At 43.2% G+C, this 13,436-nt stretch overlaps 1 protein-coding gene across 1 annotated transcript in view; it reads right to left on the bottom strand.

Moving 5' to 3' along the window:
• Positions 1–609: 609 nt before the first annotated feature.
• Positions 610–13,436, bottom strand: part of fut8b (fucosyltransferase 8b (alpha (1,6) fucosyltransferase)) — a 96,422-nt gene continuing 83,595 nt past the window's right edge. Inside the window, exons 8-10 of the mRNA XM_084000937.1 lie at positions 4,156–4,332; positions 3,905–4,055; positions 610–2,404 (exon numbers count right to left, since the gene is read on the bottom strand). Of these exons, the coding sequence (XP_083857063.1) occupies positions 2,066–2,404; positions 3,905–4,055; positions 4,156–4,332 (667 nt within the window). The 3' untranslated portion in view covers positions 610–2,065. The remainder of the gene's footprint in view (positions 2,405–3,904; positions 4,056–4,155; positions 4,333–13,436) is intronic.

Raw genomic sequence — 13,436 nt, 5'->3', positions numbered from 1 at the left:
AGAAATGTCATGTAGCTGTCATGAGGTATATTTAAATGAAGGATGGTGATGTCTCAGTTGAAGGCACTGATCTCAGCTCTCTCAGTTTGAAATGTAAATCAAAGACAGATTTAACAGTTTTCTGCTCTGAAATGACTTGAAAATGGATTCACACTCTTGCTGAATGATTTATAAAACAAATACTGGTGCTTTTTGAAGGCTGAAGGTAGCTCTAATCACGGGATGCCAAAAACGATCAATTTTAGAGGCAGGGTCCTCCTTTTTATGGAGATATCAAAAGATGAACTTGAGGTAATTACTTTTACTCTTCAAAAATAGATGGATACCCTTCAGGAAATGAACTCTTCAAATATATATATATTAAAAAAAAACCCTTGATCCTCAGTTTGCCATGTGTGTAATGTATCTGAAGTATTTTCGGTGTGATTGAACGAGCAGGTGTCACCTGTTAAAGAGACGGAGGAGCAGATGGTGAACAGAATCAGACTGAGGAGGGGAAAAAAATGCCGTGTTTGTTTCTCAAGTTTATTCGATCTGTGGTTATCAAAGACAATGCCCGAGAACATAAGTTATGAAAAAAAGCCTTCATGATGGGGACTCTGAGTTTGATATGACATAGCATTATCATTTCTAAACATAGGCATATTTTTCCTCATTTATTTTTAAAACAGCAATGTTAAAAGTAAAAAAAAAATAAAAAAAATAAAAAAATAAAATAAAAACAAACAAACAGATGGACAGAAGAGACAGCAGAGATGCCGAGAAGGACATACATTATCAGTGGAGTGCTTCTTTTGGTGAGCCTCGGTCGGGACGGCTCCTGTGTCTTGCGTTGTGTGCGTGCACCATGAGTTCACCGTTAACTCCAAATAATCTTACCATTGTTCACTAGAGGTCACCAGCGCAGTGACTGACTGGAGATCATCATTGTTCCAAGTGCTGGAGAAGGGGGAGGAGGGGGGAGGGGGCTGAAGAGAGGGGGAGGGGGCTGAGGACAGTTCCCCACTGTCGCCACCAGTCTCCCGCTGGCCACACAAACACGAGTCAGTTGGGAGGAAAAGCCAGAAATTTCAAAATTATTAAAAGAAAGAAAGAAAAAAAAAAGGTACACACACTGCTCACCAACAACCAGGCACCAGGTCGTGACATGGCCCCTTTAGACTTAAAACAGCACACACAGGCACGCTTGATCACACACACATTCACACATCCTCACACCCACACACTGTACAGTATACAATGCACAAGCCCCATACATACAAAATTAAGACCGTTTAAAAACACTTTGATAAAAGCACAGTATGGTATTATAAAATTAATTGCACATGTAGAGACAAGATGGAGGAAGCACAGTGAGTGGAGAAGGGCAGGGGGAGAAAGAGGAGAAGGGGGGGCAGCGGTGAGCATGGCAAGAAGAGGATACAGTACATTCAGTAAACAAACAAAAAAAAAAAGACAGGAAAAAAAAGAGAAAAAGGCAAGATTAGAATCAAAACCACTGAAAATAATTAAATAAAAATCAAAACACTTTTTTCCAGTTTGTCTTTTTTTTTCTCTTTCTCAGTCATTGATTCGAAGCTCGCTCTGGGGTGTGCCAGTCTTACAGTAGTCCAAGTCTTTGTCTCAGGAGAGTGAGCTCGGTCAGTTATTTGTGTAGATTTTAATTGTTTTCTTGCGTTATTTAAAATCAATGTTCACGTCTACATCTCTACAGGCCCGACGTCAGCGCGTCAGGCGGGGGAGTAGTGGTAGGGTGCAGGTCCTCCATTGGCCTGACAAAATGCACGGGCATTTACACAAGTGCGCACACACACACACACACACGTTCGCACACACACACTTTTTCTCACGCAAAAACACACAGAGTGCATTCTTATTCCTATCACCCCTGGGTACAGGCTTTTTCTTTTCTTCTCAGCTTAGCGCACTAAGTATGTCTCTCTCTCTTCTGTACAAAAGCAGCCTCCTTCCCTGGAATCGGAGTCTGCGCATTTCTCCTCACTCCTTCTCTTCCTTTATATTTTTTTAAAACTTTTTTTTAAAATCACTTCTTTTCTTTTTTTTTTTACTTCTTTTGGGAGTTGAGCAGTTTGTCCGCCTCTGGGTACGTCGGGTACTTCACAGTCTCGATTTTCTCTTTGACCTTGTAGGAGGGGTAGAGGCCAGTGCGGCCCAGTTTGCGGTTGATGCCTTTGGAGTATCCGTCCCAGTGGTTGCCGGCCACGCCAATCACGTCGCCGGGCTCCAGGGGGATGTCCTCGCTGTTGCGCGGCTGGTGGGGGTAGATGGCGATCTGGTTGTGGGCGTTTTGACCTCCAAAGTAGTAAATATCATCGAGGGAGTAGAAGAAGGAGGAGGCGTCCGGATGCAGCGTCTGCATAATCTCGTAGGCCACACGGCAGACCTGAGACAGAGACGGAAGCGGGGGATTATTTTCAGTCTTAGATCTATAAATGTGGAGGAATCTGTCTTGATGACAATGCTGCGGAAGTATGCGAACACTCTGATAGAGGGACAAAAGGACTTCTCACTGTCAGACATATACCTTTCATTTCAGTCCTGGTTAAAGAGGGATAAAATGTGCTAAGCGACTCATTCTAGTCAGATCCTTGAAGTGCACTAATAAGCCCCGAGTGTGAATAGGAATTATGTGGCTAACACATTATTTTTAGGGCTGGCAAGAAGCCCATCCACTCTGCGTTATAACACGCTATAAAACGACACTTCAGAGGCTGCGGTGATCAGAATAATGGGTGACAAATGCCATTGTATCGCTAAAGCTGGAATAAATGGGCTGATTGTTTTCTATGGTTTGGAACATGTGACAGAAAATGGGACAATGCTGTTGTTGACAATCACATGATTGCGATTATCAGTGCGGTTCTGGTTTGTCTTGTGACAAACTGGAAACGTCAACTGATAATTGTCTCTGCTGCAGCTTCAACAGCCCATCTGAACACAAAGGCTTTGACCTGGTTTTGTTTTTCCCTGGCCCCATTGAGAATTTGTTATCAAGTACTTTTGTTTCATTAATTTCTGTTCGTTGCTCTTTTGGCCACTTTTAAAATTTAATTACGGTATGTTTCTGGTACTTTAACCAGCGCTGTGACTCTTTATTAGCATGTGAATTCTTTAGTTATGGCCAACATGACGTCTTCTGACCAACAAATACTAATCAGCCCAAATCAACATTTATGCCTGGGGGGGGATGCCTCCAGGTGTTACTGAGATGTTGCGTTCACAAGCAAACAACACAACACAACAACATGATTCCTCCGGCCACTGCCTTCGTGCTGCAGAGGCATAAAAACATTTTAAGCTTGAAGGTCAAGAAGATAAAGCCAGAAAACAAACAATTCAAGCCTAAAGTCCACTTCTTAAAAAAATTCCCAGAGCTTTTAGTCACATCTGGTGGCCTTCGACTGTTATCACCCAGGCTTTGAAGTTTGGTCATGTGACATCAGGTGGTGTCACACAGGTCGTGTGATAACAACAGAGCCGTCTCTGTGACAACTGGGTTAAATCTGATAAACACCATTACATGTCCTTGAAAGCTCTAATCAAATTGACAGTAAAGGGGCCTTGTGCTGCATTTCTTTTTATCAGTGTAACAATTTAACTCTAATTGGGATATATTTGTATTCAGCAGCAATTATAGAAGTCATATGAGAGTCTTTATGTTCTAATGAAAATCTAGTTAATTAATTTAGGCCCTCAAACAAAAACCTGTTTTTTTTTACAGTTGTTTTCTACATGTTAAAGCGAATTAATTTTTATTCCGCTTTCAGCTTTCTTGTCTCCAAGCGAGTGCATATCATAATTTCAGTCAGCTCCTCTTATTCCTTATTCCGCTTCTCCCTTCCCCTCCCTTCTTCAATCAAGCGTATTCAACACATGGACTGACCTGTGAGGAGAAGGTGCAGACCAGGAAGTCGGTCTGGGACAGGAAGTGGATGTCCAGGATGACTCCTCTCAGCGAGTTCTCGGTGTAGCGGTTGTGAAGGCCCGCGGACCACGAGATGGAGTTATCGCTGATGAACTCGTAATCTGGATACCTGGAGGGGGGGGGGGGACAACGACAGTCAAGAGTCAGCTGGAGTCACACTAGGATGAGATACCGACTCACACCGACACACTCTCCTCCGGGACACTGACTTGGTCTTAGCTTCCTGCAGCAGCGAGGGGTCGTCGGTGGCCAGGTAAACTCGTTTCTTGTCGATGTGGACACGTCGGGCCAGATGCTGGAACTGCTCCTCCACGTGCAGCATGTACTCCTCTATGGGATGGAAGGCCGCCTCCGTCCCCACTTTATCCGTCCTCCTCACATGGACTCTGCAGACACACAGACAGACAGGAGACACAGGGGCAGGGTTACAGCCTGGTATTGTATCGAACAACAACTGTAAATAAAAAGCTTTTCGTCGGGGTTTCTGCTTCTTTTATTCGTTGATGTTGTTTTTGTGCATTTGCAGGCGGATTCGCAGAGCAAGGGCTCAGGTCAGTGTAACATTGGGCTGGTGTGTTTGGATGGTTAGGGAACAACAGGTCAAGTCAAGTAGACAGCGGGTAATCAATAATCAAATAATCATTTAAGCAATTTTAAGGCATACGGAGGAAAATGGGAACATTATTTGATTTTCTTACTTTGCTCTTTCTATGTCAGTAAGTGGGATATCATTGTGCTATTGGTTGGACACAAAAAGCCATTAGACAGCCATTTCTCATAATCTACTGACATTTTATAGACCAACCGAGTCATTGACTGAGAAAATCTGTCAATTCATCCATAATGAATATCAGTCAAGCTGAGGTGCTCAGTTTTTAGAAACTTTATACCCATTAAGGAACGAACATTACACCTCCGTTAGACTAAAAAAAAATCAAAATGATGAGACAATGTCCACCTTGATGGAAAAAGAATTTATACACCAGCTGAGTTGGATTCAATAGAAAACATTGCCCCATGAAACAAAACACCTGTATCCTCAGGTAGAAGCTAAAGCATATATTTTAGGATGCCTCTAGCATTAGGAAGTGGATGAGGGAAATAAAATCTTATGTACTAACAAAACATTGTTGGTCCGCTCCACTGGTAAAAAAAAAAAAAAAAAAACACTTGTCGAACACTTGTCACCAACAGTATTTTTTCCCTTTTTCCTCTTCAGTAAATTCTGTAAAAAATAAACAGCTCTTGAACTTGTAGAGCAGGCTTGAGGAAGCTTTCCACTTATTGAACACACACACACACACACACTAAATAGAGAAAAATGTTGTAGGACAAAAGGCAAAGAGAAAAAAAAAACTGCAGCGGGAGTTTGAGAAATGTCAAACGGGGCAGAGAGATGGACAGAGAGAGAAATCACCAGCACAACTATATTTTTCTTCCGTGTCCTTGTCATCGCTTCCAGTAAGCAAGGACAAAGAGAGAGTGCTGTCAGCGGCTGGACGTATGAGGAAAAAGAGCACAGCCCTGGAAAAGAAAGCGAACAAAGGAGGAGCGAGAACGGACACATTTCCACTCCTGACACGGGCGCATCCCTCAAACTGATGGATGCTGAAACACTTATTTTATTCCACCCAGAACTATTCAATTACAAAACTTACCGAAACCACATCTGCATTGTGACTTCTGGCCTCCGGGAGAAAATGAAATTTCAAAAAGTCGAATGTTTTTTTAGCACGCTCATATACTCGCCCACCCCTCCCCGTTGCATCCAGCCGTCTACTCTTGACCCAGAAGCAGTTTCAGAGGCACTTTGGAGGAGAGTATCGGGCTCTTACTCCCTGCATTTAGGATTTCCCCCGTTGCCTCAGGGAATGAAACAGCTCCTCTAACATCCATGCTGGCTCTAACTCTTATGTGAGAGGTAGAAGAAGAGAAAGAAGGGGGGGGTGGGGGGGTGGGGAGCGGAGTCACTGAATAAACAAGTTTTACCTAATTTCTCCCACTTGGGCAGAGATCAATCAATCAGTGACTATTAAAGAGGCTCAGTAAGAGAAATAGAGCCTTTATCTAAGTGGGAATAAAACCCAAAGAATGAAGCTGAGAGCAGCAGAGTGAGCGGTGGTGGTGGTGTGGTAGTGGGGGTGTTGACGTCTTTTATTCAGCCCGGGCTCTCTGATCGGACAGAGGTCTTGACTCCAAGCTTTTCCATCCTTTGTCAGAGTCCTCCTCTCCTGCTTCTGCGCTTCTTTCATGTCTTTTTTGTTCTCCACTTCCTGTGAACCCTCTTTGTCTTGTCCCTTTCTCTCTCCATCAGAGCAGCAGCAGCAGAGGCCATGCTGAGGCATCGCTCGGCTCTCTTAGCAATTCTCCCCCTCCCCTCAGCCCCCCCTGCACCCACACCCCACTCTACCCCACCCTACCATCATACCCTACCCTAGCCCTGCACTCTCCCACACTATAGCGACACAATAATTCAATTCATTTCTCCCTGGTTCATACAGCGACTGGCAAGGCAGGGCGATCCTCGTGGTGGGCGTAAAAAGCATACATTAAAGACATCAAACACACCCACACCGGACAAAAGCAAGTGCTGATTCTAGCAGATTGTGCCAATAGCATATGCTGTACAGTGGGCTGAATAAATGATGTGCTGGATGGTGACCTCAGTGTTCTGGCTGCCTATCAGGTGCATATGCAGCAGCTCAGCCAGCAGCAACCTCCAGCCCACTGACTGGCACTCACATCTCTAGCAAACAGCTCATTGCATATTGCACCTATACACCCTGTAGAATCACTGCATCCATTTCAACATCAAAACAAGTCAGTGTTATTGTTTGGATTTCCTGATTTATGAAGATCCTTTGTACCTTCAGCCATCAGGCCTTTTTTTTTATTCTTCTGCAAATGAGTTGACAGAAAAAATTAATTTTCCTTTGGGGATTAATAAAGTAATTCCGGATGTGTTCATGGCTACAGATGGGTGACAAATGACGTCAACGCAAAGTGTCTCCATGTGTTGCACAACATCAGCCTCGCTGCTCTGAGAACAGATTGTACAGGTTGTGATGAGCTCCGTTTTTTTTTTTTTTTCCTCTAAAGGATATACAGTAACCTCGTTCTCACTCTTTTCTCAAAAAATCATTTGCTAGGACATTTTCAGCGATGATCTAAATGTTGCTAGGTTACCCCAAGTGCTTATTAGCATACAGTATTCATGACATCATCATAACATGCTTGCACAATGTAAGCCATTATCAGCTCGTCACACACATTTTTGCTGACATTTAGCTGAATTCGTAATACAGCTCTTGTCATTCACATATTTTTTTCTATTTCTGTTGATCAGACAACAGAAATAGCTAAATTTGGCCAATCAAGACGAACCGGTTGCAAGCTGCTGCCCTGCTCTGCTCAGACACTACTACAGGCAGTCGCTAGATTTGTTGCTTGGTGCTTTTTTGAAAAAAAAAGGGGGAAAAAACACAAAAGAGAGGTCTGAAAAGTCACTAAATCTAGAATCTAAACCTCTAAGTTGGCAACACTAGGTAGCAGCCAATCACACTACCGTAATTTGATTGGCTGCATACTGAAGCTGAGGGAGGAGATATTATTTTCAAGGACTTTACTTTTCCCTTTTGTTTTCCACATGTTTTGGTCCAGACATTTAATTATCCAGGTTTTCCAGGATGCGTGGGCACGTTGTTGTCATTTAGTGTTTTCATAATGCAGATGGAGAACGCCGTCACATGACACACAAAATGATCCACATCCCACTCAACAACAGTGAACCCCTCTGCCCTGTAGAGAAGCACCTGCATCTGTTATGTCCTTCCACTCATCGTATATCATGTTCCTTTCATTTGTCACTTGTCTGCACAGATTTAAAACCACGTTCATTACCTTTAAAGCAATCAGACGACAAACTCAAACTTATTCCCTCGTGGTAGTGATATCATGCACTAATCAATACTTCATAGTAACAAATGACAGTGTGTGTGAAAGGGGGGGTCACTTACGATGCTTAACAATTATCACATCTCACATTCATGTCACTGTTTGAAGTCCACAGTGTCCTTCACCAGTTTCAACCCCCTAATAGTATCAGATATAACAGGAATATTGCACTTGCTCTGATCAGGCGGTGAGAAACGCAACCCAAATGAATACTAATAAACTCCTCATCTGCCTAATGTGTAAATAAGTAGGTTTAGCAGTACAGTACAGGGTTTTCCAACTTAAAAGGTTATAAACTCAACTGTGAATGTTTCCAGCTCATTTCTGCTGCCCCAAAAATATCGGCTACTGTAATGTTACAACTAACAACACAACTTCTAACTCACAGCATTCCCAAATAACCCTCATATTTACTGATTCCATGAAACAGTGTCTGGATAGGTTTTTGTTTGTTTGTCTTTCGCGAAAGCAGACACATCTTTTTCTTGTTCACCCAAGTTTTCACCAAAATATTTTTTTTTCAATGAGTAGATATCAGTAAGTCTTAATAATGCCAATAGAAAGTGAAAAAACGTATGAGGAGGTGCTAATTAGCTGCTAATTATTAAGAACAGTGAGTAAAAAGGATTTTTTCTGCAAATTGTCAGAGTTTAATTTTATTAATTCTTTAAAAAGTTATTTTTGTTGCTGCGTTTCATCCTGAGAGCTTCTGTGCTTTTTCAAAACTGCATGCTACTGTATAAACCCTGTTCACTTCTTGGTAACGCTGCTGTATTAGACCTACATCAGCAGCAGACGAGGAAGAAGCCGCCCCACTTTCCTTTTTGTCTCCGACTGCGACTGTCTCTGCTACCATTAGGCAGCATTAACCGGTGGCAGGATGGAGTTGTGCTGATACAGTAGTTGCTTTTAGTCGGTGGCTTCGAGCCTTCCTGCTGCTCGCCGTCCTGAGGGAGCCGCAGCTAAAGAGCGGTGGGGGTCGGCTGGCGGTTGTCGGGCGCTCTGGGGACAAACCGCCTCTCTGTCCCCTTTTGGTGCTCGCTCCATCAACCCTGCATCTCCCACCGCCGCTGCCGCCGCCACTGCCTCCGCCCTCACCTCATTTTTTCTCGCACTGATGCTGTGGATCTCTTTCAATTTCATTTTTCACCCCCCCCCCACCCCACCTTCCTCTCTTTCTCCTACATACGCACACATACGCTGCCTTCCCCCACAGTGCTGATAGATGCACACACAGGCACTTTGTTAGAAAACATCAGTGCAGAGTGGAGTGGATGCATCAAGAGCTGAGGAAAGCAGAGAAAAAGAGGGGATAAAAACTTTGTTCTACCCAGCACTTCATTTCAATAACCGTTTCCCCAGTGATGTGAAGGGAGAAAAGGGTTGGATACATATGTATGTGTGTGAATGTGTTCGGTGAAACAGAAAGAGCGGTGATAGAGATGTGTGGAAAAACTATGAGAGCGAGAGAATCGTGGGTACAGATTTGCGCCTGGGGAACACGAGGGAGAGGTGAGTGTGAAATATAGAAATGTGGAAGAAAAAAATCTGGGAGCGGTACGAACAAATGAAGATAGAGGAACGATCACAAATGAGAGGATGTAAGAGGACTGGGGAGATTGAAAAAGTTGGGTTGAGTCGCACGCACAAAAAAAAAGAGAAAGAGAGAGAGAGAGAATAAAAAGGGGGAGGAGAGTCAAAGAGGGCTTCGAGAAAGAGACGACAGCTGCTTGGGTGATGAAAAGGAAGAGAGGTTTAAAAAAAAAAACCAAAGGGAGAAGAGCATCTGAGAGAAGGGACGGACAGAGAGAGCGTAACAAGAGGGAGAAAGAAGTAGAAGCAGAGAAGAGCAGGGCAAAGAAAGAGAAGAGGAAGAAGCAGAAGAAGGAGGAGGAGGAAGAGTGGTGACGATGGCTCGCAGCGAAATGTAAAGAAGAAGGTGAGAGAAAGTGATGAAGGAAGCCGGCGCGTAGACGCTGAACATGTGGATGTGAGGGCTCTGATGACAGACGCTCTTCACTAACCACCACAACATAAAACTCTCAGCGCTTGTTTTTAAACTGCTCCCAGAAATGTTAAGACGATCTCAGCAAAAGCTCCTGGAAGTCATTTGATACTTTTCCTCCCACTATGGTTGAGTGTGTGTGTGTGTGTGTGTGTGTGTGTGTGTGTGTGTGTGTGTGTGTGTGTGTGTGTGTGTGTGCATCGTGTCCTAACGTCCTCCCAGTCCACCAGACTGTACAGGCTAAAACTACTGCAGAGCCTATTTGCCTATTTGAAGACAGCCTCATTTGATCCAGGTTTGAATGCTGCTGTATGAATGGGGAAGGGGAGGGGGGGTTATTTAGGAGTCAAGAGAGGCTGTCAGACATTGGTTGATGACACAGAGAAAAGCAAACGAGTAAATAAACAGCTAAACGTGTCCAACCTGCGTCTTAGAAGCTATTATCAGAAGTGGCTGATGATATTGTGACTACATACGTTTCCACGTGAAGCGAAACCCCTCGTGGGAGACCGAGCGCCTCACGCTGATGAACACTTTCCAATTATCCTGCGCTGGACGTAAGAAGTCCCGTGTCGGTGTCAAACTGTGAGAACAGAATCTCTGGAGACGGGCGCAACACTGAGCAATCAGAATAAAAAGCTGCAGCAATATCAAAGACTGAAATAAGATCTAATAATGGCATATTTGGAGCGGGTTGGTATCATCTCATCTGCGCCGTTTATGCCAAGTTTCATGAAAAGTAATATCAAGGAGGTGTTCTCAGATATTAGGACGGCGAGGTGCGTTGCATGGAAAGTGGGTTTTTAAAGAAGAACGCTGGCATTGCTCTGTGTTTCTAGACACAGTAGCAGGGTGGCTGCAGGGGTGGAGATGGTTAGTCTCTGTACCGAAACTCACGCTGCCCAGAGGATGAAACCTATCAAGTTTTTCATTAGGAGGTTGACATTTATATCTTTGAATGAACTGACAGACACACGTGTTCTCAGCATGAACCATGAGCTGTGGACTGTTTGTCTTGTTCTTCTAGACAATATCCAAATCCATCCAAATCCATACATCCATACATCCATCCATCCATACATACATGGACACATAGGGCTGTGATCCTGGCTGACATTAGGGCAACAACCAGCAACTACAGCTGGTAAGTAACTCACCAGATAACAATGACTCATTACATTTGCTTTTGTGAACATGTGGTTGGAAAGACAAACGAGCCGAGTTTCTTTCTTTTTAAAAACATTTTTATTGCCCTTTCCATTTGACCTGGGCGGTGGGCAGAAACACTTATGCAGTAATCTGAAAGAAAACCATGAATATGGTTTTGTTCCTCGTGTTCCCACACTAGAGAATTTGTTCTACCTTCCTTGTCGATCAAACGGCGCTGCTCTCCCTCTGCCATCAACACTGTTTTTTAAATAACGACTTTCACCACACATGAGTGGCCTCTTTCGCATTTCACAGTATTAACTGTCTGGGAAAATGACAAAATAATTGTTTTTCTTCTACTATATAAGTTTTGAGATAATTTGAATTCAAAATTGAAATCATGATTGAAATTCGATGAATCGTCCTGCCCTAGCTCACGTAGAGCGAGGGAGGGGAGCACAGGGCCTACATCTAGAGCAGAGGTCTTCAACAGGGGGTCTGTGACCCCTAGAGGGTCCTTGGAAGTAAAAAAAAAAAGAAGTAATTTTTGGTTGATTAGAATTTTTTTTAATATTTTTTCGTTTCCACATTTATGTTTAAAATAAATGAAAATGTCAATTTGAACAGCTTGTGTGCATGATTATCATTCAGCTGACTGACATTGTTGATATTGGCCTTGGTATCAGTTAACAAGGTCTGTTTATAAATGGCAGAGTCACGGTCGCCCTACTCACTGTGCCTGTGCATGTTTAAAATAAAAAACATAAATATATGATCCTGTGTATTTGAATAGCTTAGTATTGAATGCACAACACCAAGGTATGTTTAAGGGTCCCTGATCCTTCTCTCCATCAGTTTGGGGGTCCATGGCCTGAAAAACGTTGAAGACCCCTGATCTAGAGACAAACGGCGCTCATGTGTTCACATTCACATCTATAGACATCTATAGTAATGTACTTGTGTACGTCTGTGGACTGTAGGAGCAACCTGGAGAGAACTGCGCTGGCACAGGCAGAACATGCAAAAAAAAAAAAAAAAAAAATCATGGGAATCGAACCCAGGAAATTCTTGCTGTGATAACCACTGCACCACAATAACAAAACAGAAAACAAACGAACCATAACCAACAACATGTCTGCCTGTCTGTCTGTCTCCATCTAAAGAACTCATCAACTTCCTCCCCTGTCTGCAGCAATCAGCGCCCAAAGCTGTTTGTCGAAAACTGAAGATAAGATAATAAATCTTTAATAAAACACGTTCTCAAATAAATAGTTTCATTAAAAATAGGCTCAGCATTTAGTTAGCTGGTAATGAAGTGAAAATATTTTCACCAATCTCAAATGGATAAAACCTTATTTCGTGGTCGAGCTGTGTGCAGCGTGATGATTCACTCAACCCCTCCTTACCCCACTCTCTCTCTCTCTCTCTCTCTCTCTCTCTCTCTCTCTCTCTCTCTCTCTCTCTCTCTCTCTCTCTCTCTCTCTCTCTCTCTCTCTCTCTCTCTCTCTCTCTCTAACACACTGACAACAGACCTGTCTGTCATAGTCGAACTGGCTTAAAACAACAACGCGCACGTGTTTATTTGCATATTGAGCGGGGGAGTGAGATCCAATCAGGAGTGATCACTCGAGACGCGTGTGGAGATGCATTCTAATGCCAGGTGTGAACCGACGTGCTCAGAGCCGTCCACTTGTGACTGAATCACAGAGGTGCATGTTAATGCCGCGGCTGAACGGGGGCCTATTTTTATTTATCTATTTATTTTTTTGATGTGGATTAATAATAGTATTTATGGCACCCGGATATGGAATTCAAAATAAACTACACTGCCCCTGTTTCCTGTAATGGAGGAATATGTCACCCAGTGTAACAGTGTGGCTCACTGATGTTTTATTTAAGAGTTTTTGAACGACAGCGTTGGTCCACGGCTCAGAGGATGGAGCTGTATCAGGCTGCAGCTACACACACGGTTATTGTTGGTCGGATAAATTCATTGTTGTTTTTGGTCTTTCAGTGGGATTTGATGACAATAAGAAAAATGTTGAGTAAAGCCACCCTTATCCTTTAATTGACAAAGACTATTGAAGATAAAAGAAAAGCTGCCAGGCCATTCATTTTTAATTATCATCATCATAAATGTCTAGTAAGCTTGTCTTTCCCTGTGTGCTTTGGATTTACTGATTTAAAAAAAAATCAGACATTGATGCCTTTAGTATGTCGTTGTGTAAGAAAGACAAATATATCAGATCCCTATTCAGTGTCTTCAGATCCTGAGTATTATAAGACTTGAAGAGGACAACCGGACAACAAACGCCTCAAAAAAAGGGAACATTAATTCAAAGGAGAGAGGTAGAATCAGCCGTGTCGTCCCAGCGCTATTAG

Source organism: Trachurus trachurus (assembly GCF_905171665.1).
Source record: "Trachurus trachurus genome assembly, chromosome: 24".
Classification (NCBI taxonomy): Eukaryota; Metazoa; Chordata; class Actinopteri; order Carangiformes; family Carangidae; genus Trachurus; species Trachurus trachurus.
This window is presented reverse-complemented; position numbering and strand designations above follow the sequence as displayed.